General features: G+C 38.6%; 2 protein-coding genes across 2 annotated transcripts in view; both read left to right on the top strand.

The window, feature by feature from the left end:
• SCAMP1 (secretory carrier membrane protein 1) overlaps nt 1-24568 on the top strand; it is a 124367-nt gene that overhangs the window by 28124 nt on the left and 71675 nt on the right. The window contains exon 2 of the mRNA XM_053587936.1: nt 8251-8328. Within this exon, the coding sequence (XP_053443911.1) occupies nt 8251-8328 (78 nt within the window). The remainder of the gene's footprint in view (nt 1-8250; nt 8329-24568) is intronic.
• LOC128583612 (DNA polymerase epsilon subunit 3-like) lies at nt 17486-18350 on the top strand. Its single transcript, XM_053587951.1, has 2 exons — nt 17486-17664; nt 17751-18350. The coding sequence occupies exons 1-2, from the start codon at nt 17513-17515 to the stop codon at nt 18043-18045; spliced, it is 447 nt and encodes a 148-aa protein (XP_053443926.1). The 5' UTR covers nt 17486-17512; the 3' UTR covers nt 18046-18350.

Genomic DNA, 24568 nt, shown 5'->3' with positions numbered 1-24568 from the left:
TGGGTAGATTGCCTGAGCTGACACGTTCAAGACTACATGAGCAAGAGACAAGACCCTGTCTTTAAAAATAGCCAAGCGTTGTGGCAGGCGCCTGTAGTCCCCGCTACTTGGGAGGCTGACGCAAGAGAATCCCTTGAGCCCAAGAGTTTGAGCCTACTGTGAGCTATGATGCCACAGCACTCTACCGAGGGTGACAAAGTAAAACTCTGTCTCCAAAAAAAAACCAAAACAAGAACAAAAACTGGGCAGCATGTGGCTTAGTGAGTAGGGTGCCGGCCCCATATATAGGGGTGGCGGGTTTGAATCTGGCCCCAGCTAAACTGCAACAAAAAGTAGCTGGGTGTGGTGGGCACCTGTAGTCCCAGCTACTCTGGAGGCTGAGGCAAGAGAATTACCTAAGCCAAGAGGTTGCTGTGAGCTGTGATCCTATAGCACTCTACTGAGGGCAACAGAGTGAGACTGTCTGAAAAAAAAAAAAAAAAAAAAGCTACTGTGGTTGGTTGCCACCGTATTGTACAGCATAGGGCTAGATGAATAAAATAAAATGTGTTACAATAATAGATGGCTTTGGTATGCTATAAGGTATGTGATAGAAGAATATCAATAGTAATTGCCAATCTAATGTTTGTCTTTATTCCTTAGCAGTCACTTACGTAGATGATGATAATTTACTCATCTTTGTAATCTCTTTCGTAAATAATTCATTATCCATTCCCAAATCTATAAACATTTCAAAGGTCTAAAATATGTCCACTTAATATTAAATCTGTAGGTATGACACAAGCAGATTTGTATTTTGAAAGGCTCATTCTGGCTCATTATGAAGAATAGATTGGGAAGAGGCCTGAAGGCAGGGAGGAAGACCAGTGAGGAGGCCATTGCAGTTTAATACTGGCAGCTTGATCTGGGGTGGATGAAGGAAGATGAAGTGGACCAGAAGCGGGTGAGACAGGTGTCTGATGGTAGCTTGAGGGTGAAATGTGGTTGAAGCTATGTTTTGGTTCTTTCTGCTTGTGTGCATTTTAAAGATGATCAAGACTTTGAAAAGTGAGATGTCCTGTTGAGAGAAAGCACTCAAACATATGAGGGAAGAGGATAATCTGGAAAGAGATGAAGCTTAGATAAGAAAGGGGGATTGTTTTCAAATAGATTTTTTTCAAGTTGTAAACTTTTGAACTGCAGGGGATATTGGACACTAAGAAAAATAGAGGATAAATTAAAGACTATAAAGTTATGTATCTCCTTTTTAAATTGGAAGGGGGAAAAAAGTGAGTTAAATTAAGCAGTGATTAATAGCATTTATGGATTAAAAAATTTATTATTATGAATTTTAATAATGTTAGGAGCGAGTATAGTAGGGATCAATAAATGTTCATACTTACTAAAATCTCTTAGATTTTATTTAAATATACTTATTTAAATATGCATTATGACTGTTCTTAAATATAAAATGGCAAAGAATATTGGTTCCATCTATTTTATTTTTAAGCATGGAGGTATGCTCAGGTTATTTCAGGTGATGGATGTTTATCTTAAGGATCCTTAGGGGCAGGAAGAAAGCCCAACACTCATCTGCAGTTGTAATGAAACAGTCTCTGGAGCTAGCAGGGTATTTCCTCAATCCTCACATCTTTCTCCATTTCACTACCTCCATCCCATCCCTTTACCCCCAGCCATTGGAAGCCATTTTCAAATGAAATCTATACTTAGAAAATAAATAAAAGGTGATCTCCCCTAAATCAAGGCAAGACTAGGGATCTGATCTCTGCCACCCTCGTTTCCTCCTCCTGCCTGCCCTTTTACTTTCAGGCTGAGTCCTTCTGATGACCTGTGGGACATTGTGAAAATATGTAACACAGTTATTCCTTGCCAGTTAAAAAAGCAGTAACTATTTATTGGCCCTATTTTTGCTTTGATGACTTATTGACAGATCTAGTAATTGCTGTTCCCCTCAGATGCTGTACCTCCTCCTCTCTGCTCCTTTTTCTGATCAACTTCCTATAACTTAGCTTCTATCACTCTTTTTACTATGACTAGTGTCAGCTTCTGCTGCTAGTAATTATCAATTATTATGTCTCCTATTGTCTCCTCAAAAATAGGATCTAATGGATTGGTTAGTCATTGTCCAGTATAGAGTTGCTTCGGAGACTGAGAGGATTCCTCATGTCCAGTTCTAGAGATGGTTGCCTCTGAGAACTGGAATTTGAATACAGGCAGTCACTTTTCCAAATAAGACAATTTATAACCTAACATTTCTGAACTGCAGTTGACTAAGCTGATCATCTGTCAAATTTCCTCTACTTTATGAGAAAATTGAGACTACGGTGACTTTCCTAAGGTCACAGAGCGAGTCATTGCCAGGAATTCAGGTTTTCTTTTTTTTTTTTTTTTTGTAGAGACAGAGTCTCACTTTATGGCCCTTGGTAGAGTGCCGTGGCATCACACAGCTCACAGCAACCTCCAGCTCCTGGGCTTAAGCAATTCTCTTGCCTCAGCCTCCCGAGTAGCTGGGACTACAGGTGCCCGCCACAGCACCCGGCTATTTTTTTGTTGCAGTTTGGCCGGGGCTGGGTTTGAACCCGCCACCCTCGGCATATGGGGCCGGCGCCCTACTCACTGAGCCACAGGCGCCGCCTGGAATTCAGGTTTTCTTATTCCTAAATTAGTGATCTTTCTGTAACAGAACAAGACTTGAGTTTTTTCACAGCTCCCTTTAACCCAAACCTATTATGTATAGCTGATAGTATAGTAAGTGGATAAATAATACATGGTTGAAAATAAAAAAATAAAACAGAGGAACGAAAAGACCTATAATATGTGGTTGCACATAATCATCTTTGTGGGGTTTTTTGTTAGATTGTTTAGCTCAAAAATGGTAAAAGTGCAAAGCAAGATAAACAGGAGACAGAACTTGATTAGTCACATGAGTTGATTCAGTCTCCTAATTATTTATTTTTGTGTGTGTGTGTGACAATCTCACTTTGTCATCCTCAGTATAGTGCTGTGGCTTCATAGTTCATAGCAACCTGAAGCTCTTGGGCTCAAGTGATCCTCTTGCCTCAGCCTCCTGAGTAGCTGGGACTATAGGCATCTGCCCTGCCACAAGGCCCAGCTAGTTTTTCTATTTTTACTAGGGATGGGGCCTTGCTCTTGCTTAGGCTGATCTTGAACTCCTGAGCTCAAACAATTCACCCTCCTCAGCCTCCCCGAGTGCTAGGATTATAGGCTTGAACCGCCTTGCCTGGCCTAATCTAATTTTAGGTGCAGGTGATAAGTACTCTCTGGCAGGTGGACTCTTTCAGATTATATGTGGCAGTGATTGAGAAATGTCCATTTTAATGAACTGAGTAGGAGATCATTTGAAAAGCAATGAAGACAAACTTATCTGAAATTTTCTGTGAAGAAACTGAAATTAAAGATATTAAAAAGACCTAATATGCTAGGTGTAAAATTTTTACTTATTTTATTTGAAAAAACATTCTTTTTCACAATGCATCTTGGTTTTTAATGAAATATGGCTACAAAGTTAAGTGGTGTTACTAACAAGGGGGCAGAATAACTTCGGCTTATCTCATGAAGTAAAGATACAATTTTAATGTCTATGCATAGTCAGAGCCATGTGACATTTAGATTAAACTCTGAAGAATGTCTTTATTTGCCACTTAAAAGTTAATAAAACAGAATCCTAGTATGTTCCTTTAAGTCGATAAAATAATTCTAAGATTCTTTTCCTTTTTATTTTTTTATTAAATCATAGCTGTGTATATTAATGCAATTGTGGGGTACAATGGATTCTTTTCCTTTTTAGAAGTATAAATTCTTAGGGACCATCACAGATCTACTGAATCAGAAACAAAATACATCAGGAGTTCAACAAGCCCTTTGGGTGATTCCAGTGTGTGCTGACATCTGAGAACACCTGCCTGCTGTATAAGAAACCAAGTTGGGGCGGCGCCAGTGGCTCAAAGGGGTAGGGGGCCGGCCCTTATGCCTGAGGTGGTGGGTTCAAGCCCAGCCCTGGCCAAAAACCGTTAACAAAAAAAAAAAAAGAAAAAAAAGAAACCAAGTTATCTGTTGAAACAGTTTGGAATTAATAAAAAATTAGCTCAATCAATGTCTTATTGAAGTTATTATGGTGACCTCTATTTTTAGCCTATCTGGTAGGAAGTGTGTACATAAGCATTGGAAAGTTCTGGTTTCCTGTTGATTCTCAGACATATATTAATTGACCTTGAGGAATTTTCCTGACCTTGTTTAGGGCCAAAGATTCTTTTTCTGAAAAATGGAACTATACGGTCTACCAGGAAGGCTTACAGCAAGAATTGGAAACACAAGTAAATGCTGAATCACTTAGGAGGCATAACAGATTATGTATTATTATTTAAGTCTTCTTCAGCTTTGTCTTCTCCCAGTTTAGAGAGTGTGGCTTCCTCAACACAATTTACAGTTACTGAAAATAACTGTAAACAGAGACAGCAGTTCTTCACCTTCCTAAATCCGGTCTCACTCTTGGCATACCATGTATAGACTCTACTGCTTTGACTCTAGTACTACATTAGGAGAGATTCCATACAGGCTGGAAGTGAACTCAGTTCATTTTAGGTAATCATTTTGTCAAATTGCCAGTTAACCTGCAGCCTAGATTAAACTTTTCTAAAATCTGGAAGGAAACAAGTCTATTTAGTTAATGTGATTGAATCTAGAGAATTGGAAGGATGGTTTCATTCTAGGTCTCTTTGATACTAAAACTTAATAAATTATACCTTATTACTTTTTTTTTTTAAATAGTTTAAGGTAAGTTTTAGAACCCTTGACATAATTGGATGTGTATACTTCTAAAATGGGAGTTGGGACTCACTATACTTCTGTGGCGTTGAGGGAATGACATAGATGGTATGAATGTTGGCTAAGCAGGATGCATTTTTCTGACCATTCTGTCTCCCTCCTTTTTGAATTATTTTGGTATTTAATTATGAAAACATTTTCATTGTTCCAAAGTAAAGACTATAAATCAAGATATAGTTAGAGAAGTCTAGCTTCTAAGCCTGTCCTTGCTTTCTTCACTGTTTCCTTCCTCCCCTTGTAATCATTTTCATTAGTTTTTGATTTATTCTTTCTTTTTAAAAAATAAGTAAATACACATTTATTTTTATCTTCCTTCTTGTATAACAAGTTATCATTTATACCGTCCTATACTTTTTTTACTTATGCCTTCTACATAGCAGTAGAAGCATCTCCTTATACCTCATTTACAACTATGTAACACTCAACTGCATAGTACTTTGTCATGTAAGGGTATCGTAGTTTATTCAGGCATCTTCTATTGATAGACATTTCAGTTGCTTAAAGGCTGTTATAAGTAGTAGTATATCTTTGGAATAGATTGCTGTAAGTGAGACTATGGGTCAAAGGAAAAATGCAGATAAAATTTTGCCAGCTCTTGCCAGCTCCCCTCTATAAAGGTTGTTAACAGTTTCTTTTCTTTTCTTTTCTTTTTCTTTAAGACAGAGTCTCACTCTGTTGCCCTGGTTAGAGTGCTATGGCATCATAGCTCACACCAACCTCAAACTCTTGGAGACTCAAGCCATCCTCTTGCCTTGGTCTCTCAAGTAACAATACTATAGATGCCTGCCACAACACCTAGCTAATTTTTTCTACTTTAAGTAGAGATAGGGGCTTGCTCTTGTTCAGGCTGGTCTTGAACTCTTGAACTCAAGCAATCCACCTGCCTTGGCCTCCCTCCCTGGGCGGTTTGTAACAGTTTCTATTCCCATTAGCAAAGCTCTAGAATCCCTATTTCCTTACAGCTTTGCTAATAGGGAGTATCAGATTTTGAATTTTTTGCTAATCTGAGTGATGGGAAATGATTACATCACTGTATTTTTATTAGTATTTTTTTGGAATGAGATAAAACATCCTTTCATCTATATTTTTTGAAATATCCTTATATTTATGCTCATTTTTTGCAGGAAATATTTCTTGGTTATTACTGCTGTCACTATCTCCAAGAATTACTTTTAGGGTATTTCCTCCCATGGGTGGTAATGCTTAGAGAAACAGAATATCACCAGGATGTGTGATTTTTTTTTTTTTTTTTTAAAGACCTGTTTCTTAACTCAAAAAGCTCACAAATAATTTGGAGGAAAAAACTTGCATGAAGATTATCATAGTGCAGTGAAATAAAGGTTAGTGGAGATAAATACCAAGCACTGTGGGAGTTGTGGGTCTGGAGTGGAGTGACTTGCATAGGGTAGATCATTTTTTAGCCTGTGAAGTCATATTTGGACTGAGGCTCTGAGGAAGAGGAGGAGATTGCTAGGCTGACCTTGCTGGAAAGAATACTCCAGCTGGAGGAAGCAATGTAAAGGAAGAGAATGGTGTCTGAGGACTTGCCACTTACTGGTTTTGTAGGTAGTAGTGAAGGGGGACATTGAGACTGCAGCTGGACCATGTGGGTTATGAGAAGGTCTCTGCCTATGGAAAAAAACTGACTTATAAATTAGGCTAACTTCAGCAACGCCAAGTTGAAAATTTGATTAAAACATTCATGTTTCTATTTTCTTAATTTTCTCCCCGAGGCATACCTTTCTTCTTGGTAATCTTCCTGCTCCTCACATTTTTGGGTAATCTTGGGAGGGGAACCCTGCGGAGTACATAGTGATTTCATTTCCTGCTTCTTGTTTTATTCTTGAGCAAGCCAAAAGCCTTTATATTTTGTCTGTGGCTTTTTATTTATCCTTAACACTTGCTTTTTGCCAGGTTTATGCAAAAAGCTTGTTTCACTTGGTTAAGAGAGAAAGGGTCTGTTGTATGAGTTGATGAGCTGGAAAAACATAGGTAGGTGCCAGGTCAGAAGCCTTGTGTCTCATTTTGTGCTTTGTTTTACAGTTTGTGGACAGCCTCTAAAAATCTGAAATGGACGAGGGACAGAGGAAAGAGGTTGGAAGAGGGGAATGACAAGATTAGCTTTGCATTTTTTGAAAGATCACTTTGATGACTGCGTTGCAGAAGGTGGCTTGGAGAAGGTGCTATATAGACTTAGAGAGCTAAGGTCCCCAGACTTGCAGAAGCAGTAACAGCTAGAACATTGAAATACAGATTTTCAGGCCCCACCCTAGACCTACTAAATGAGAAATTCTGGGAGTTGAATGCAGTAATCTGTATTCTGATTCTGATGCATGCTTAAGTTTGAGGTAGAAATTAGATCAATTAGGCTGCATCATAGTTTGGAAAATGCTTTTCACATAAATCATGTAGTTGATTTAGTTGAGTTGTTCATTTTTTTTTTTTTTTACATTTACAATGAAGAGAAATAGAATAAGTATCTAGGATTTTGTGATTTAATTATTTTTATGAAAGCCTAATAATAAAAGATTTGAAAAGCTGGGGTGGTGTGGTCATACGTTAATGGACCACATAGAAAAAGGGGAGACAGTCTAGGATCATGTGGAAAGGTAAACTGTAGTCAACTAGAGATACCAGAATAAAGTAAAACAAATATTTAATCTTTTTTTTTTTTTTGTTTGTTTTTTGAGGCAGAGTCTCCCTATTATGTCGCCCTTAGTAGAGTGCTGTGGTCTCACAGCAACCTCAAACTCTTGGACTTAAGCGATTCTTTTGTCTTAGCCTCCCAGGTAGCTGGGACTACAGACGCCTGCCACAACGCCCAGCTTATTTTGTTGCAATTGTCATTGTTTAGCAGACCCAGGCCGGGTTTCAACCCACCAGCCTCAGCGTATGTGGCTTGCACCATAACCACTGTGCTACGGGTGCTAAGCCCAAATATTTAATCTTGATCACTCTAGACGTTGGCATATCTAGACATTGATTTGTAATGTACAAAATCTATAGTAGGGAAAATTGATTGAAAATATTATAAAGAAGGGGAACATGAACTCTTTGTGGAGTCTAAAGGAAAGGATGGTGGGTTTACCCAGGATTTAATTTAAGATATTCTTGTGCTGTCAGATCCAGACAGCTATAAAGAAGCAATCTTTATATCTTTTTGATCTTTATAGAATAGCTAGCAGCTGATTTGCATCAAACTTAGTTTGCTTTTCTTTGAGTATACCAGGATTGTGGGTTTAAATTTCACCTTAGTTAAAATGGGACTTAGTTAAGCTGATAACTGTTTTCCTCTGTTAGCTTTGTTGGATGATCAACAGTACAGATAAATCAAATGCTATGTAAATATCTAAATTATGTCTTAAAGGATAAATAACATTTTTTCTCTTTTGAATTTTATTCCAGGATCCATCAGTTACACAGGTGACAAGAAATGTTCCACCAGGACTTGATGAATATAATCCATTCTCGGATTCTAGAACAGTAAGAGTATTAATTGAAATACTTTTAAATGTTTAAATTGAAATTAAATAGGAGTTATATTTCAGTTATAGCTTCTTTTTTATTTGATTTATTGAACTTACATAAAATAAGATGTTAATATTTTATTTAGAATTCAGCATGTTAGTTTTTTTTTTTTTTTAACGTGAAGGAATGTCAGTAATTAGAAATTACCATGGTGGTCCTAGTGAAATACTTTAAATTTTCCTTTATGTTCTACAAATTAAATCACAATCTCTCTAATATGTAAGCTTTTCTATAGTAGTTGAAATACTAGGGTTAGAGAAATTTTTCTTATTACAAATGTTGCCTTTTCTTACAGTGGAAATTGTGTATGGAATTGTACCACGAATATTTCTATGTCATTTTATTTATTTATTTATTTTTTGAGACGGAGTCTCACTTTATTGCCCTTGGTAGAGTGCTGTGGAGTCGTAGCTCTCAGCAACCTCAAACTCCTGGGCTCAAGCAATTCTTTTGCTTCAGCCCCCTGAGTAAATAAATGGGACTACAGGCGCCTGCCACAACACCTGGCTATTTTTTTTTTTTTTTTTTTGTAGAGACAGAGTCTCACTTTATGGCCCTTGGTAGAGTGCTGTGGCATCACACAACTCACAGCAACCTCCAGCTCCTGGGCTTAAGTGATTCTCTTGCCTCAGCCTCCCGAGTAGCTGGGACTACAGGTGCCCGCCACAGCACCCAGCTATTTTTTTTTTTTTGTTGCAGTTTGGCCGGGGCTGGGTTTGAACCCGCCACCCTCAGCATATGGGGCCGGCGCCCTACTCACTGAGCCACAGGCGCCGCCCCACCTGGCTATTTTTTTAGAGATGGGGTCTTGGTCTTGCTCAGGCTGGTCTTGAACTCCTGAGCTCAGGCAGTCCACCTACCATGGCCTCCCAGAGTGCTAGGATTACAGTTGTGAGCCACTGCGCCTGGCCCTCTATGTTATTTAAATTAGGTTATTCTGAATAGTATTAGCTTTCTGCTATGGTAGACTAGAACCTCTGGAACTTTACTCAGTCTAGGAAAGTATACTATTCCCCTTACAATTTAGTCTTGCTTTATAAAATGTAGGAGTATGGAATAAAAGTAAAAAGTCCTTGTAGAACAGTAGTTTGCTATCCTGGATGCAGGATAGCAGGAAACTTAATTTCATTAGCTTTACAGTCCTAATCCCTTTCTTACAGTTAGGGCAAGTTATTTATCTATTTATTTTTGATACAATGCCTTGCTTGGTCACCTGGGCTAGAGGGCAATGACCTCATCATAGCTCACTGCAACCTCAAACTCCTGGTCTAAAGTGATCTGCCTGCCTCACCCCTCTCCAATAGTTGGTACTGTAAGGCACATGCCACCACACCTGGTTAAATTTTTATTTTTAAATTATTTCATTTTATTTATTTACTTTTACTTTATTGCCCTTGATAGAGTGCCATGGCATCATAGCTCATAACAACCTCCAGCTCTTGGGCTTAGGCGATTCTCTTGCCTCAGCCTCCCGAGTAGCTGGGACTACAGGTGCCTGCCACAATGCCGGCTATTTTTTTTGTTGTTGTTGCAGTTTGGCTAGGGCTGGCTTCGAACCTGACACCCTTGATATATAGGGCCAGCGCCCAACTCACTGAAACACAGGTGCGGCCTTATTTTATTTTTTGAGACAGAGTCTTACCGTGTTCTCTGTAGAGCGCTGTGGTATTACAGCTGACAGCAACCTCAAACTCTTGGGCTTAAGCAATTCTCTTGCCTCGGCCTCCAAAGTAGCTGAGACTATAGGCACCTGCCACAACACCTGGCTATTTTTTTGTTGCAGTTGTCATTGTTGTTTAGCTGGCCTGGGCCAGTTTTGAACCTGCCAGCCTTGGTGTATGTGGACAGCACCCTACCCACTGAGCTATGGGTGCCCCTAAGTTTTTATTTTTTGTAGAGATGGTTGCCCAGGCTGGTCTTGAACTCCTGGCCTCAAGTAATCCTCCTGGGTCAGCCTTCCAAAGTGCTGTGCTGGGATTATAGGTGTGACCACCGTGCCTGGACTGCTAGTTTTTTTTGTTTTTTGCTTTTTAAAAAAGCTGTTTTTGATACTGACCAGATTTGTTCTACCTGTGGTACAGTTATTGCAATGAGTTTTGTAGTAGAGAAAGAGTTTAATTAGCCAGCCAGAGAAAGGAGAAGAGATCTTATATCTGCCTCCTTGAAAGTGGAGTTTAGCAGTATTAATGAGATAAAGAAGCAGGGTGGTCTAAGGTGTGGGGAAAGTTGATTGGAGGTGCGGGAAAGTGAAGTAATTGGCTATCTGTGCATAGATAGTCAGACTTCATGGCTCTTAATAGGATGTATGTTCAGAAAATGGTGGCACTAGCAAGATCTGAGGATGGAGTTTTTGAGCTTCTGGTGTCAAAAGATCACACATTGGATATTCATGCAGGCCCAATTGAAGGGTCAGTGGTCTTAGCTGGTTTGAACTGAACAAGAGCTGACCCCTGAAAATCAACTTAAGCAACTGTTACTATGGTGACCCTATGTCAGAGATGTTATCTATAAAGAAGCCAGTCTTTTAGCTATATAGATCAACTATGAGCAAGTTACTAAAAGCAAGGTAGGTTAAATTTGGGAGGGCCCTTGGTTTCATTTTGATGATTTTGTTGTGAACTGGATTTGAAAACTATTGGGGTAGATTCTATTGAGAATTCTTCCTAGAATTTCTCTGGCAAATAATTCTGTCTCTTTATTTGGGTGTTCCCTTGCCCCCAGATAAATTTTTAATTATTATGAGTATAGTATAGTTGTATATATTTATAGGGTACATGTGATGTTTTGATGCTGGCATACAATGTGTAATAATCAAATCAGGGTAATCGGGGTATCTATCACCTTAAACATTTATTATTTCTTTCTGTTAGGAATATTGCATTTCTACTTTTTTTAGTTATTTTAAAATATATCACAACTTAATGTAGACTATAGTCTACTTCATTGTGCTACCAAGTATTGTTCATTCCATTTATCTAACTGTATTATTGAACCCATGAACCATCTCCACTTTAGGTCCTCCTCTCTATTCTTCTCAGCCTCTGAGAAGAATACTCTGTCTTCATGAGATCGATTTTAATATTTAGCTACCACATGTGAGTGAGAGCATGCAAAATATGTCTTTCTGTGCTTGGCTTATCTCACTTAAGCTCATATTCTGCAGTTCCATCCATGTTGTTGCAAATGACAGGATTTCATTCTTTTTTATGGCTGAATAATGCATTGTATATGTAGCATTTCTATATCCACTTATCCACTGATGGATACTTGGGTTGATTCTAAATTTTGGCTATTGTGAATAGTGCTGCAATAAACATGGGAGTACAGATACCTTTTCAATATGCTGATGTCCTTTCTTTTGGATACATACCTAGCAGTGGGATTGCTGGGTCATATGGTAGTTCTATTTTTAGTTTTTCGAGGAACCTGCATATTCTCTATAGTGGTTTGCACTAATTTATATTTCCACCAATAGTGTACACCTTTGTCAACATTTGTTACTGCTTGTCATTTTGTTAAAAACCATGCAACTAGGATGAGATATTTCATTGTAATTTTGATTTGCATTTCTCTGATGACTACCTGTTAGCCCTTTATATGTCTTCTTTCAAGAAATGTCTATTCAGATTTTTTTGAACATTTTTAAAATCAGATTATTCTATTTTCCCCCCCATTGAGCTCCTTATATACTCTAGTTATTACTCCCTTGTCACATGGATAGTTTGTGGATATTTTCTCCCATTCTGTGGGTTGTCTCTTCACTTTGTTGATTGTTTTCTTTGCTGTGCAGAAGCTTTTTAGCTTGATGTAGTCCCATCTGTCCAATTTACTTTGGTTGCCTGTGTTTTAGGGTGTTACTCAAGAAATCATTGTCTAGACCAATAACCTGGAGCATTTCTCCAATGTTTTCTTCTAGTTATTTCATAATTCCAGGTCTTAGATTTAGATCTGTAATCCATTTTGATTTGATTTTTTTATACAGTAAGAGGTAAGGGGTCCAGTTCATTCTTCTGCATATAGACATTCAGTTTTCCCAGCACCATTTATTGAAGAGACTATCCTTTCCCCAGTGTATGTTCTTGGCACTTCTGTCGAAATGACTTCACTTCCCTGTCGAAATGACTTCACTATAAATATTGCATTTATTTTCGAATTCTTTATTCTGTTGCATATGTGCCTATTTTTATGCCAGTACTATTACTGTTTTGGTTTCTACAGCTCTGTAGTATAATTTAAAGTCAGGTAATTTGATTCTTTCAGTTTTGGTCTTTTTGCTTAAGATGGTGTTGTCAATTTTGGCTCTTTTGTGGTCTCATATATATTTTAGGATTATTTTTTCTATTTCTGTGAAGAACGTCTTTGGTACTTTTATGAGGAGTGCATTGATTGCTATGGGTAGTATGGATATTTTAACAATATTGATTCTTCCAATCCATGAGCATGGAATATCTTATATTTTTTTGTTTCCTCCTCAATTTCTTTCACCAATATTTTATAGTTTTCATTATAGCAATCTTTCACTTCTTTGGTTAAATTTATTCCTAGATATTTTATTTGTAGCTATTGTAAATGGGGTTACTTTCTTGGTTTCTTTTTTAGATAGAAATGCTGCTGATTTTGTTGACACGCTGATTTTGTATCCTACAACTTTACTGACTTTGTTATCAGTTCTAATAGTTTTTAGCTTTCTCTGAATATAAGATCATATCATCTGGAAATGAGGATAATTTGACTTCTTCCTTTCCAATTTGGATGCCCGTTCTTTCTTTCTCTTGTCTGATTGCTCTAGCTAGAATGTATAGTATTATGTTGAGTAAAGCAGTGAAAGTGGGCATCCTTGTCTCATTCCAGATATTAGAGGAAAGGCTTTCAGTATTTTTCCACTGAGTATGAGACTAGCTGTGTACCTATCATATGTGGGATTCATTGATTTCTATTGTCAGTTTCTTGCAAGTTTGTATCATGAGAGAGTGTTGAATTTTATCAAATCCCTTTTCAGCATCAGCATGAAAATGATGATATGGTGGTGGTTCTTCATTCTTTGATATTGTATCACATTGATTTGTGTATGTTGAACCATTCTTGATGAGTTGGATCCCACTGAGTTGGATTCCAGTTGATGGTGATGAATAATACTTTTTTTAATGTGTTGTTGAATTCTGTTTCTTTTTGTTGTTGTTTTGAGACAGAGTCTTTGTTGTCTGGGTTAGAGTGCAGTGGCATCACCATCGCTCATGAACCTCTCCTGGGCTCAAGCAGACGTCCTGCCTCATCTTCCCAAGTAGCTGGGACTATTGGCATGTGCCACTTTGCCGGGCTGTTTTTTATTTCATGTACAGATGGTATTTTGCTCTTGCCCAGAGCAAAGTCTGGAACTTCTGGCCTCAAGTGATCCTTCTAGCTCTCAGCCACTCAGAGTGCTAAGATTTGCAGATTGAGGCACTGTGCCCAGTCTGCTAGTATTTTGTTGAGGATGTTTGCAGCTGTGCTCATCAGAAACATTGGTCTGTAATTTTTGTTTTTGTTGTGTCTTTTGGTTTTGGTATCAGGATAGTTCTGGTCTTCTAGAATGAGTTTGGGAGTATTCCCTCTTCCTCAATTATTTATTTATTTATTTATTTATTTTTAAAGAATAGTTTGAGTATGATTCATATTAGTTTTTCCTTAAATGTTTGATAGAATTCAGCAGTGAAGCCATTGCTGAATTCCTGGGTCCTGGGTCCTGGGCTTTTCTTTGCCAGTGGGAGACATTTGTTACCACTTCTATCTTATTAGTTGCTATTGGTCTAGTTAGGTTTTGGATTTCTGCCTGTTTCAATCTTGGTAGGTTGTATGTGTTTCTCTCGCCTAGGTTTTCCGATTTATTGGTACATAGTTGCTCCTAGCAGTTTCTACTGGTTCTTTGAATTTCTGCAGTGTCAGTTGTAATGTCTCATTCTTCATTTCTAATTTTATAATATTTGAGTCATCTTTTTTTCAGTCTGGCTAAAAGTTTGTCAATTTTGTTTATCTTTGCAAAAAACCAACTTTCTATTTTGATAATTTTGTTTCAGTTTCCTTTCTGCTCTGATCTTTACTATTTCTACTAATTTTGGGTTTCAGTGTCTGGTCTTTCTAGTTCTGTAAGATATGTGATTAGGTTTTGTTTTTCTGCTTTTTTGGTCTAGGCACTTAATGCAATAAACTTTCCTTTTATTACTGTTTTTGCAGTCCATAGATTTAGGTATGTTATGTTTTCATTTTTGTTTGTTTAAAAAATTTCCTCAATTTCCATCTTAATCTTCATCGACCTAGTGGTCATTTAGGAACATATTGTTTAATTTCCACATGTTTATGTAGTTTCTCCTGTTACTGATTTCTAGTTAGACATCACACTCAGAATTGAATTGGTTTGTTAAATTATGTGTTTTGAAGTTCTTTGTATGCTTGAATGTGCAGATCAGCACATTCTTATTGGTGATCACCTCTTTGTGATTTTTCACAGTCTAGAAAATAATCCTAAAAGGTGGTTTTTGCTTAGAGATTTCTTCAAGATATTGACTCCATTTTAAGAAAAGCTTTGTATAAAATTGTGGTAAAAACTTTTAGAATCTCTGGAGAATGAGTCCTTAGTAGGCTAATCAGGTGTCTGCTGGCTAAGGGTCCTCTAGAGAGTTTCAGGGTGTTGCTGGTCTGCTGGAAAAACCCAGACACGTTCAGAGAGTTGGAACCCTCAGTCTGCTTTCCTCACTTCTCAGGAGAGGGACTGAAGATTGAGTTCATCAGCAATGCTAGTGATGTACTCAGTCATGCGTACGTAGTGAAACCTCCGTTAAAACCAGAGAGCTTCTAGGTTGATGAACACAAGATGCTGGGTCTAGAAAGAGCATGTTGGCTCTGCACCTCCTCCCCCTCCAACTCTTTGATACTTTGCCCTATGCATCTCTTCCATATGACTGTTCCAAGTTGTATCCTTTAGAATAAGCTAATAGTAAGTAAATTGTTTTCCTGAGTTCTGTGAACCATTCTGTAAAATTATCAAAATGAGGATGAGGGTCATGGAACCCCCAGGTTATAGCTAGTCAGAAGTATAGGTGGCAACCTTGGCAGTCTTGTGTTGAGCTCTTAACTTGTGAGATCTGTGCTCGTCTGGTTGGGTAGTGTCAGAATTGAATTGAATTTTACAAAATCCAGTTGGTGTCCAGAGAGATGGAGGTTTAGATGGTGTGTGGGGGTGAAACTCCACACATTTGGGGTCAGATATGTTGTGAAAAAAAGCATTCAAAATAAGATCGAACTTTTAAATTTCTCTTTATTTTATGCCCTCATTTAACAGATTTTGCTTCTGTGTGGCAACTGAATTCCAGGCTGGGATCACTAAAGTGCTCACTGAGCATGTAAGTTATAGGTTGAATTATGTGAAATTGCCAAAAAGTTGACCAGTTTTGAGACATAAAAATGGGGTTTTCATGTGGTTCAACCTTGCAGTGAACTGATGCTATCAATGAGTGAGAGTGTAATTGAGAGTGCAATTTGGTAGTAGTTGTTCAAAGGGAAAAAAGAAGGGCTGGTAAATTGTATTCCACTATCAATAGTTCTAACACGATTTCTAGGGGGTGGAGGTGGAAACAAGACTGTTTTTAACATTTGCTGATGAAGAATGAAGAGAGCTTTTTATATAATTGCTTGGAAAACTTCACTGGCACAGCACACATTTAACCTTTTTACAGTAGCAGCTTCACATTAGTCTAAATTATTCTTTATCAAGTTGTCTATTTTGTGTCATGTGTTACACGTTGAATTCTCATAACAACGTTCAAAATGGGTACTTTAAATATTTATTTTACTAATAAAGAGTCTGAGATAAAGGTTGTCCATAAGTGGCAGAATTGGTTTATTAAATCATGTGTTTTCTGTAAAGCTTTTGCCTTTTCCTTTTTGCTAGTGCTGTGTTTCAGAGATGGATGCCTGAGAAATAGAAGATAAAGTTCTGGTCTTTGAAAACTTTCTCACCTAATTGGGATTTTAAAAATTACACAGTCAAGGCCCGGTGCAGTGGCTCATGCCTGTAATCCTAATACTCTGAGAGGCTGAGGAGGGCAGATCGCTTGAGCTCAGGAGTTCAAGACCAGCCTGAGCAAGAGCAAGACCCTGTCTCTAAAAAATAGCCAGGCATTGTGGCGGGTGCCTGTAGTCCCAGCTGCACTAAGGAGGCTGAGGCAAGAGGATCGCTTGAGCTCAAGAGTTTGAGGTTACTGTGAGCTATGATGCCACGGCGCTCTACCCAGGGCAACAAAGTAAGACTCTGATGTTTAAAAAAAAAAAATTACATAGTCACAAAGAAGATATATCCAGGATAGTAGAGCATAAAAATGTAAATCATCGTTATAAATGTTGAGTTTTATAGTCACAGGAAAGTTTTCTGAAAGTGGGCCATCTTTAGGAGGAAACTAGTGATAACGAGAAGCCAATTTACAATGAAACACTTCCCTTAGATTTGATGAGCAGTTATACAGTGTCAGAATCAGGAAAATTATTATGAGAGAATTTTGGTGCACTTTTCTCATGATGTAAGACAGTTGAAATATTAAAAGTAAACATTAATTATTTACCATATGATATGATTTTAGAAATTTGTCTATTATGAGTGTTACTATTTTCCAAAATAGATTAGATGTATTTGGATAATTGATTTAAGTGTTATGTTAGACCTCGGTCCAAATACTGTTTTAGTTGATTGGTGGAATTGATATTTACCTTAGAAAAATATCTCTGAAAATGTAGCTTCTGTATTATTGCATAAGGGTATGGTGAGCTTCTTGAGGTCAGGAAGGAAGATCTTCCAACAGAATGTCTGTCTGAGTGTGTAACCTTGCTAAGATTTAGAAAGTTCCTGTCCTGTTCTTGTCTTTTTTATTAAAATGAAGTTTCTTTTTATGCTTAATTTTCTGTTTGAAGGGAAACTTTAAGGTATTTAAGGAAGGCTACTGCATGAAAATTTTATGCATGTTCACTATATTACAAATTAAGAGAAAGGAGTTGTCATAAGACACCTTATAATACAGGCTAAGCCAGTCTGTTGACTGTGTCATGGAGGGCTGGGAGCATTTGAACTGTGGCTAGTCTGGGCTTGAGTGGAGGCTGGGCCCAGGCAACAGCAATGGCGGAGAGGCCCGAGGACCTAAACCTGCCCAACGCCGTCATCACCAGGATCATCAAGGAGGCGCTCCCGGACGGGGTCAACATCTCCAAGGAGGCCCGGAGCGCCATCTCCCGCACCGCCAGCGTCTTCGTGCTGTACGCCACATCCTGGTGAGAGTTGCGGGGAGGACTCCTGGCTCGGAGCTCGTTGCCCAGAGCCCACCAACCACAGTCATGTCCTACCTCAGTGTGACGAGTGCCAACAATTTTGCAATGAAAGGGAAGTGCAAGACTTTGAATGCCAGTGATGTGCTCTCCGCCATGGAAGAGATGGAGTTCCAGTGGTTCGTTACCCCATTAAAAGAAGCTCTGGAAGCATATAGGCGGGAGCAGAAGGGCAAGAAGGAAGCTTCAGAACAAAAGAAGAAGGACAAAGACAAAAAAAAAACAGATTCAGAAGAGCAAGACAAGAGCAGGGATCAGGACAACGATGAAGATGAGGAAAGGACGGAAGAAGAAGAACAAAATGAAGAAGAGCAAGTGGACAAATGAATAGGGTGGGCGACTGTGGCACCTTGGAAGGTGCCATTCTGAGACTCGCTACATGTTTCTCTGAAGGTTTTCCCTGCGGGGCAGAGTAGTCTTAGGCAGAAGTGCCTGAGAAGATGAAAATAAAAAATGACTAGAATTGTCACCAAAACCAGCACTTCCCAAACTCAAAGCATCTGAGTAGCAGAATCCTTTTTTGTTCAGTCTGAAGGTTATGCCTTTGGCAAGAGAGATTCTGAATGGCAAATTAAATTAGTTGAATCACTCTTGTTTGCTTATATGTATGGTTAGGTCATTTTTGATCCCTAGTCCCCCAGCGCCTCTCAAAAAGTAATAACTTCCGCTGCCTGCTGTATTCCAGATCACAGAGGCAGCAAAGGCTCAGGAAAATTGGGGCTTTGATCACAGTCAGCCTATATTTGATTGTACAGTGTTTGGCAATAGTAGCTTATTAAGAGTATTTGGAACAATAAAGCTTTAGGAGACTACTAACAAAAAAAAAAAAAGAAATGTGGCTAGTCTGAATTGAGATATGTTATAAAGATGGAAGGCAGTTTTGGGTTATGAAATAATTTTTATTTGAATTCAGAGTATATTTTCTGATTATGTTGCGCATGGTGGGTAGTTTCCTGGCCTATTCTCTAAAATTTAATGCATAAATTGCTGAAGTAATTATCTCATCCTTGAGAAGAGATGTGTTTTTATGGGGAATGTTTTTATTTTTAATTATGTAACACTTTAAACACTGAGTGCAGCTTGATTCTCTCTCTAGTTTTAGCCACTCCAATGGTATTTATGGCATCCAACAGGATTTCTTCTTAGGTATTGAAGGATAGTGATAGAGACACCTTGTGTGGAAGGGACATTTCTCAAGGCCTGATTTATTGTCATGTTTCTTTTCTTTAAGGATTGTAGGATTGTCTTCCTGATTCCTTTTCTGTTATGCTGGTTGCTGCTGTATATGACTTCTTTCACATACAGCAGCAAGATCTGTATCTTCTAGCAGAAAGAAGAAACACTAGAAGAAAATTCTAAGTACTGGCAGCGTGTATAGGTGGTCATCTTTAACCAGTAAGGGGGACATAGGTAATTGGTGTAATGAAAGAATGAACTAAGTAATTGAAACTTGGTAAACGGTCTGTGAAGCTAGTGAATGATGCCCCGTGATCATATCAATGTACACAGCTATGATTTAATAAAAATAAATAAATAAAACTCTTAAGGCAAAAAAAAAAAAAAAAAATAGAAAGACCTGCATTTTAACTTAGGCTCTACCACTAATTAGTAGGTAGCCTTTAAAAGGCAAACCATCTATCCTCTTGAGACATTTTATTTTAAAAAAGTTTACAATGTAGGGCAGAAGGAAAATGTTGAGTTGAATAATTCCTACTATCAGTTTATCTTTTAAAAATGGAAGATAAAACTTTTTAGCTCCAGGGACTAACTCATTGTGATTGTACATAGTATCAATAGTTTACCCGTCTCTAATATTGTAGAAGCATTCTGTACACTTTGCCTGTTTTTATTGTCACTTGTGGTACATTTCTGTTTTCTCTTTTCCTCAGTGTTTTGTCATCTTTTGGAGCTCATTATATGTCCTGGAACTCTTTAAGTCTCATTAATAATACTATTGACTTCAATCCTTCTGGTGTCAATGGAGAAGAAATACTGGAATCCTCTTGGACTCAAACAGCTTCTTTTCCTGAATCTAATCAGTTGCCACATCCTGTCATTTATACCTCCAGGAGGTATTACCTATCCTTTTCATTCCCTCTCACTTGTCCTAATTCAGGCACCTATGTGAAATAATACAATGGCCTATCTAATTACCTGCCTCCAGTATTTTTGTTTTTCAAATCATTTTTTGCACTGATTGGAATTATTTTACTTAATCCGAGGTCAGATTTCGTCATCTACCTTCCTTAGAAATGATCATGCATTGCGTACTCAGTAGTTTGGCATACGGGGCCATCCATGGTTTGACCTTAACCTGCCTTTTTGTTTTTATTTTAATTTTTTCATAGACTATTTTTTTCACACTATTGGAAGTTCAGAATTCATAGACTAATTTTAAGAGCAGTTTTACAGAAAAATTGAGCAGAAAGTACAGAGTGCCAATTTACTCTCTATAGACCATCTTTTTACCCTCATCCTCTCATGTGCTGTTTGTTCCACCCAAAGTCATCAATTCTCAAAACTCTCAAAACCCTCAACCCTGTTGAGACCACCTCCCCTAGGCTTTCTGTTGGTCACTGAATGTATGATCATAACGCCTGGCTTCCCTAGGTTATATATAACCCTCACCACCTTCCTGGGTTCATATGAACCTCTCACACTAGCCACATTCATTTTCTCCTGCTGTGTAGCAAATTACAAGTTTGGTTGCTTGAAACAACACATTTGTTTCACAGTTTGTAGATCAGAAGTTTATACACAACATAACGGGGTCCTTTACTCACTGTCTCACAAGGCTGTGATGAAGGTGATGTCTGGACCCTCTCATCTAGAGGTTTAAGTATGGGAAAGATCTAATTGCAAACTCATTTAGTTTGGTAGTTGTATGACGGAGGGCCTGGCATTCTGCCGGCTATCAGCTGGAGGCCGTTTTCAGGTCAGAGATTCTGTCCATACTTCCCAGAGGCTGCATAGCTTTATGCCAGCTTCCCCAACATGACCACTTACTTTGGCAAGCATTCAGAATGCCTCTTACTCCATTCTGCTACGATGGTATCTTACACAATGTAACCTAATCAGAGGGGTGACAGTCTGTCACATTTACCATACTCTGATGGTTAGAAGCATGTCACAGGTTCTGCAGCACTCACGAGGAGTGTGTTATAATCAAGATGTGAACACGAGGAGGAGAGAGAATCATTAGGTCTCACTTTAGGGTCTACTTACCACCCAGGAATAAATGTTGCTTTTGGAGTAAGAGTGTGTGTCTACATCTCTCTTCACTACATCTATAAGTGTCATAGTGGGACTCCTCAGAATACCTATTCCTCCCTATCCTTAATTCATTAAATTGGTCATTGAATGGAGTATTTTTAGGGCAGTGAAAATACTCTGTATGATGTTATAAGGATAGATACATGTCATTCATTACACATTTGTCGGAGAATGTACAACACCAAGAGCGAACCCTAATGTGAACTGTGGACTTTGGGTGATTATAATGTGTCAATGTAGGTTCATCAGTTATAACAAACAAAATAGGTCACTCTGGCGGGGCGTGTTATTAGTGGAGGAGCAGTGCGGGTATTGGGGTAGGGATATTTGGGAAATCTGGTAACTTCTCAGTTTTGCTGTGATTCTGAAACTGTGCTAGAAAAATAAAAGCCTTATTTATTTATTTATTTATTTATTTATGTATTTATTTATTTATTTGAGACAGAGTCTCAGTCGCCCTGGGGTAGAGTGCCATGGCATTGTAACTCACAACAACCTCAAACTCATGGGTTTAAGCAATTTTCTTGCTTCAGCCTCCCAAGTAGATGTGACTATAGGTGCCTGCCACAACACCCAACTAGTTTTTTGCACTTGCTCAGACTGATCTCGAACTCCTGAGCTCAAGCAGTCCACTCACCTCGGCCTGCCAGAGTGAGCCACTGCTTGACCTTAAAGTCTGTTTTTTAAAAGAAAAAGCTAGTGAAGGGTTCTGAGAAGAAGATAAAAAAGATTACCTTTTGGGGTCATTTTTGTTAAAGGATCACTCTGGCTACCAAGTTGAAAATAGATTGAAAAGAGGCTAAGGCTAGAGGAGGGAGAATAGTTAGGAAACCACTACTGTGGTAGTCCTGGAGAGAGGCCGATAGCAGTCCAGGCCAAAGTGGTGGCTGTGGCACAGATGAGAGGTCGGATATCAGCATGTTTTTAGGGTAAATCCAGTTGGATTTTCTGACAGAATGATGTGATTTATAAGGTTTTGAACCTAGGCACATGGTAGGATAGAAATGAGCCTGTCTTGGGGAGGGGACTCAGTTCAGTTTTTGACATGTGAGATTTGTAATTTCTAAGACATCCAGGTAGACATGATGAGTAAGCAGTTGAATATATGAGTCTGGTGCTTAGTAGAGAGGTCTGGGCTAGAGATGTGAATTTGGTAATCATTGGTGTGTAGATGGTATTTAAAGCTGTAAGACTGGATGTAATCGCTGATTGAGCATATGTAGGCGAGGAGCAAGGCCTGACTCCTGGTGCATGTCAGTATTGGAGGTGGAGGGGTGGGATGAGGAGAGAAAACAGCCAAGGATACCTAGAAGGAACAACTTTGTGTCTGAAAACCAAGTGAAGAAAGTGTTTCGAGAATGAGATAGTGATCATTTGTCAGTGTTGATGGATCAAGTGAGGTTAAGACAAGATTAAGCATTGGATTTGGCAATGTGCAGATCATTAGCTGCCTTGACAAGTGTATTTTTGGTGGAGTGTTGGGAGCAAAAGCCTATTGATGTATTCTTTTTTTTTTCCTTTCTTAAAAATTAAATCATCACTTTATTGACGTATTCTTAAGGAAAAGGCACTGGAGAAAAAGCAAGCAAATTTTTAGAATTTTGCAATCGGCTTGGCACCCGTAGCACAGTGGTTACGGTGCTGGCCACATGCACCGAGGGTGGTGGGTTCGAACCCAGCCTGCGCCTGCTAATAAACAATGACAACTGCAACAAAAAAATAGCTGGGCGTTGTGGTGGGCACCTGTAGTCCCAGCTACTTGGGAGGCTGAGGCAAGAGAATTGCTTAAGCCCAAGAGTTTGAGGTTGCTGTGAGCTGTGACGCCATGGCACTTTACCAAGAATGATATAGTGAGACTCTGTCTCAAAAAAAAAAAAAAAATAGTAATAAAAAAACCCGAATTTTGTAGTAGTAGGGAGCAGAGAAAGTTTTACCAGAGACAGTGTGGTACTGGCATAGACATACAGATCAATGGAATAGACCCGATAGTCCAGAAATAAACATGTTTATGATCAACTGATTTTTGATAAGAGTATCAAGAAAATTCAATGGGAAAGAATAATCTTTTCAACAAATGGTTCTGGAATAACTGGATGTCCCAAATACAAAAGAATGAAATTGGACTCCTACCTCATCCTGTACAGAAAAATTAACTCAAAATGAATTGTAGACTAGAATATAAGCACTAAAACTATGCAACTCCAGCAAGAAAACATAGGAGTAAATCCTCATGACTTTGGGTCAGATGATGGTTTTTTTAGACGTGACACTAAAAATATAAGCAATGAAAGAAAAAATAGACAAATTGGACATCAAAGTTTAAAACTTCTAATGTCAAAGAACACTATCAAGAAGGTAAAGATATAACTCACAGGATATAAAAAAATTCACAAATCTCTTATCTGATTAGGGACTTGTATCCGCACATATAATAAATTCTTACCGCTCAGTATTTAAAAGATAGCCCAATTTATAGTGGGCAAAGACATTTTACCCAAAGAAGATACACAAATGACCAATAAATAGTAATATTCAACATCTTTAGTCATTCAGGGAAATGTGAATAAAAACCACTTCATATTCACTAATATGTCTGTACTCAAAAAGTCAGACACTAGTGAATGTTGGCAAGAACGTGGAGAAATTAGAACCTGCATACACTGCTTGTGGGAATATAAAATGGTCAGCCACTTTGGCAAACTGACAACTCTTCAAAATGTTACTTACCGCATGACCCTCCATATTCCACTCCCAGATGCATACGCAAGAGAAATGAAAACATGTCTGTGGGTGGTGCCTGTGGCTCAGAGGAGTGGGGCGCTGGCCCCATATGCCGGAGGTGGTGGGTTCAAACCCAGCCCTGCCCAAAAACTGCAAAAATAATAATAATAAAAAGAAAATATGTCTGTGCAAAAACTAATACACAGATGTTCTTAGCAGCCCCAAACTGGAACTAACCTATGTTCCCATCAACTAATGAATGGATAAGTAAAATGTAGTATAATAAGGAATGAAGTAGCTACCACAACATAGTTATTTTGTTTTTTTGAGACGGAGTCTCACTATGTCGCCGTTGGTAGAGTGCTGTGGTGTCACAGCTCACAGCAACCTCTTAACTCCTGGGCTTAAGCGATTCTCTTGCCTCAGCCTCTCAAGTAGCTGGGACCACAGGCACCTGCCACAACACCTGGCTATTTTATTTTTTTGTTGCAGTTGTCATTGTTGTTTAGCAGGCCCAGGCTGGGTTTGAACTTGCCAGCGTCTGTGTACGTGGCTGGCGCCCTAACAACTGAGCTGCTGGCGCCAAGTCTACAACATAGTTGAACCTTGAAAACATCATGCCTTCTGTGTTATCAATATCCTTCACAGCAGTGGTACAGTTGTTACATTGATGAATCTATGTTAACACATTGTAATCACTCAAAGTCTGTAGTTTACATGAATTAGGGTTCACACTTGGTGTGGTGCGTTCTGTGGTAGACAAATGTGTGATGACATGCATCCATGATTATTATACACACAGTCATTTTACTGCCCTAAAAATTGTGTGCACTCCACCTGTTCATTCCCCTAGCCC

This window comes from Nycticebus coucang, chromosome 1 (genome assembly GCF_027406575.1).
Source record: "Nycticebus coucang isolate mNycCou1 chromosome 1, mNycCou1.pri, whole genome shotgun sequence".
Classification (NCBI taxonomy): Eukaryota; Metazoa; Chordata; class Mammalia; order Primates; family Lorisidae; genus Nycticebus; species Nycticebus coucang.
This window is presented reverse-complemented; position numbering and strand designations above follow the sequence as displayed.

Excerpts from the sequence above, each read along its gene's own strand:
- LOC128583612 (XM_053587951.1), top strand. The coding sequence starts at position 17,513 with ATGGCGGAGAGGCCCGAGGACCTAAACCTGCCCAACGCCGTCATCACC. Across the intron at positions 17,665-17,750 it reads GTGCTGTACGCCACATCCTG|TGCCAACAATTTTGCAATGA; the intron begins GTGAGAGTTGCG and ends CAGTGTGACGAG.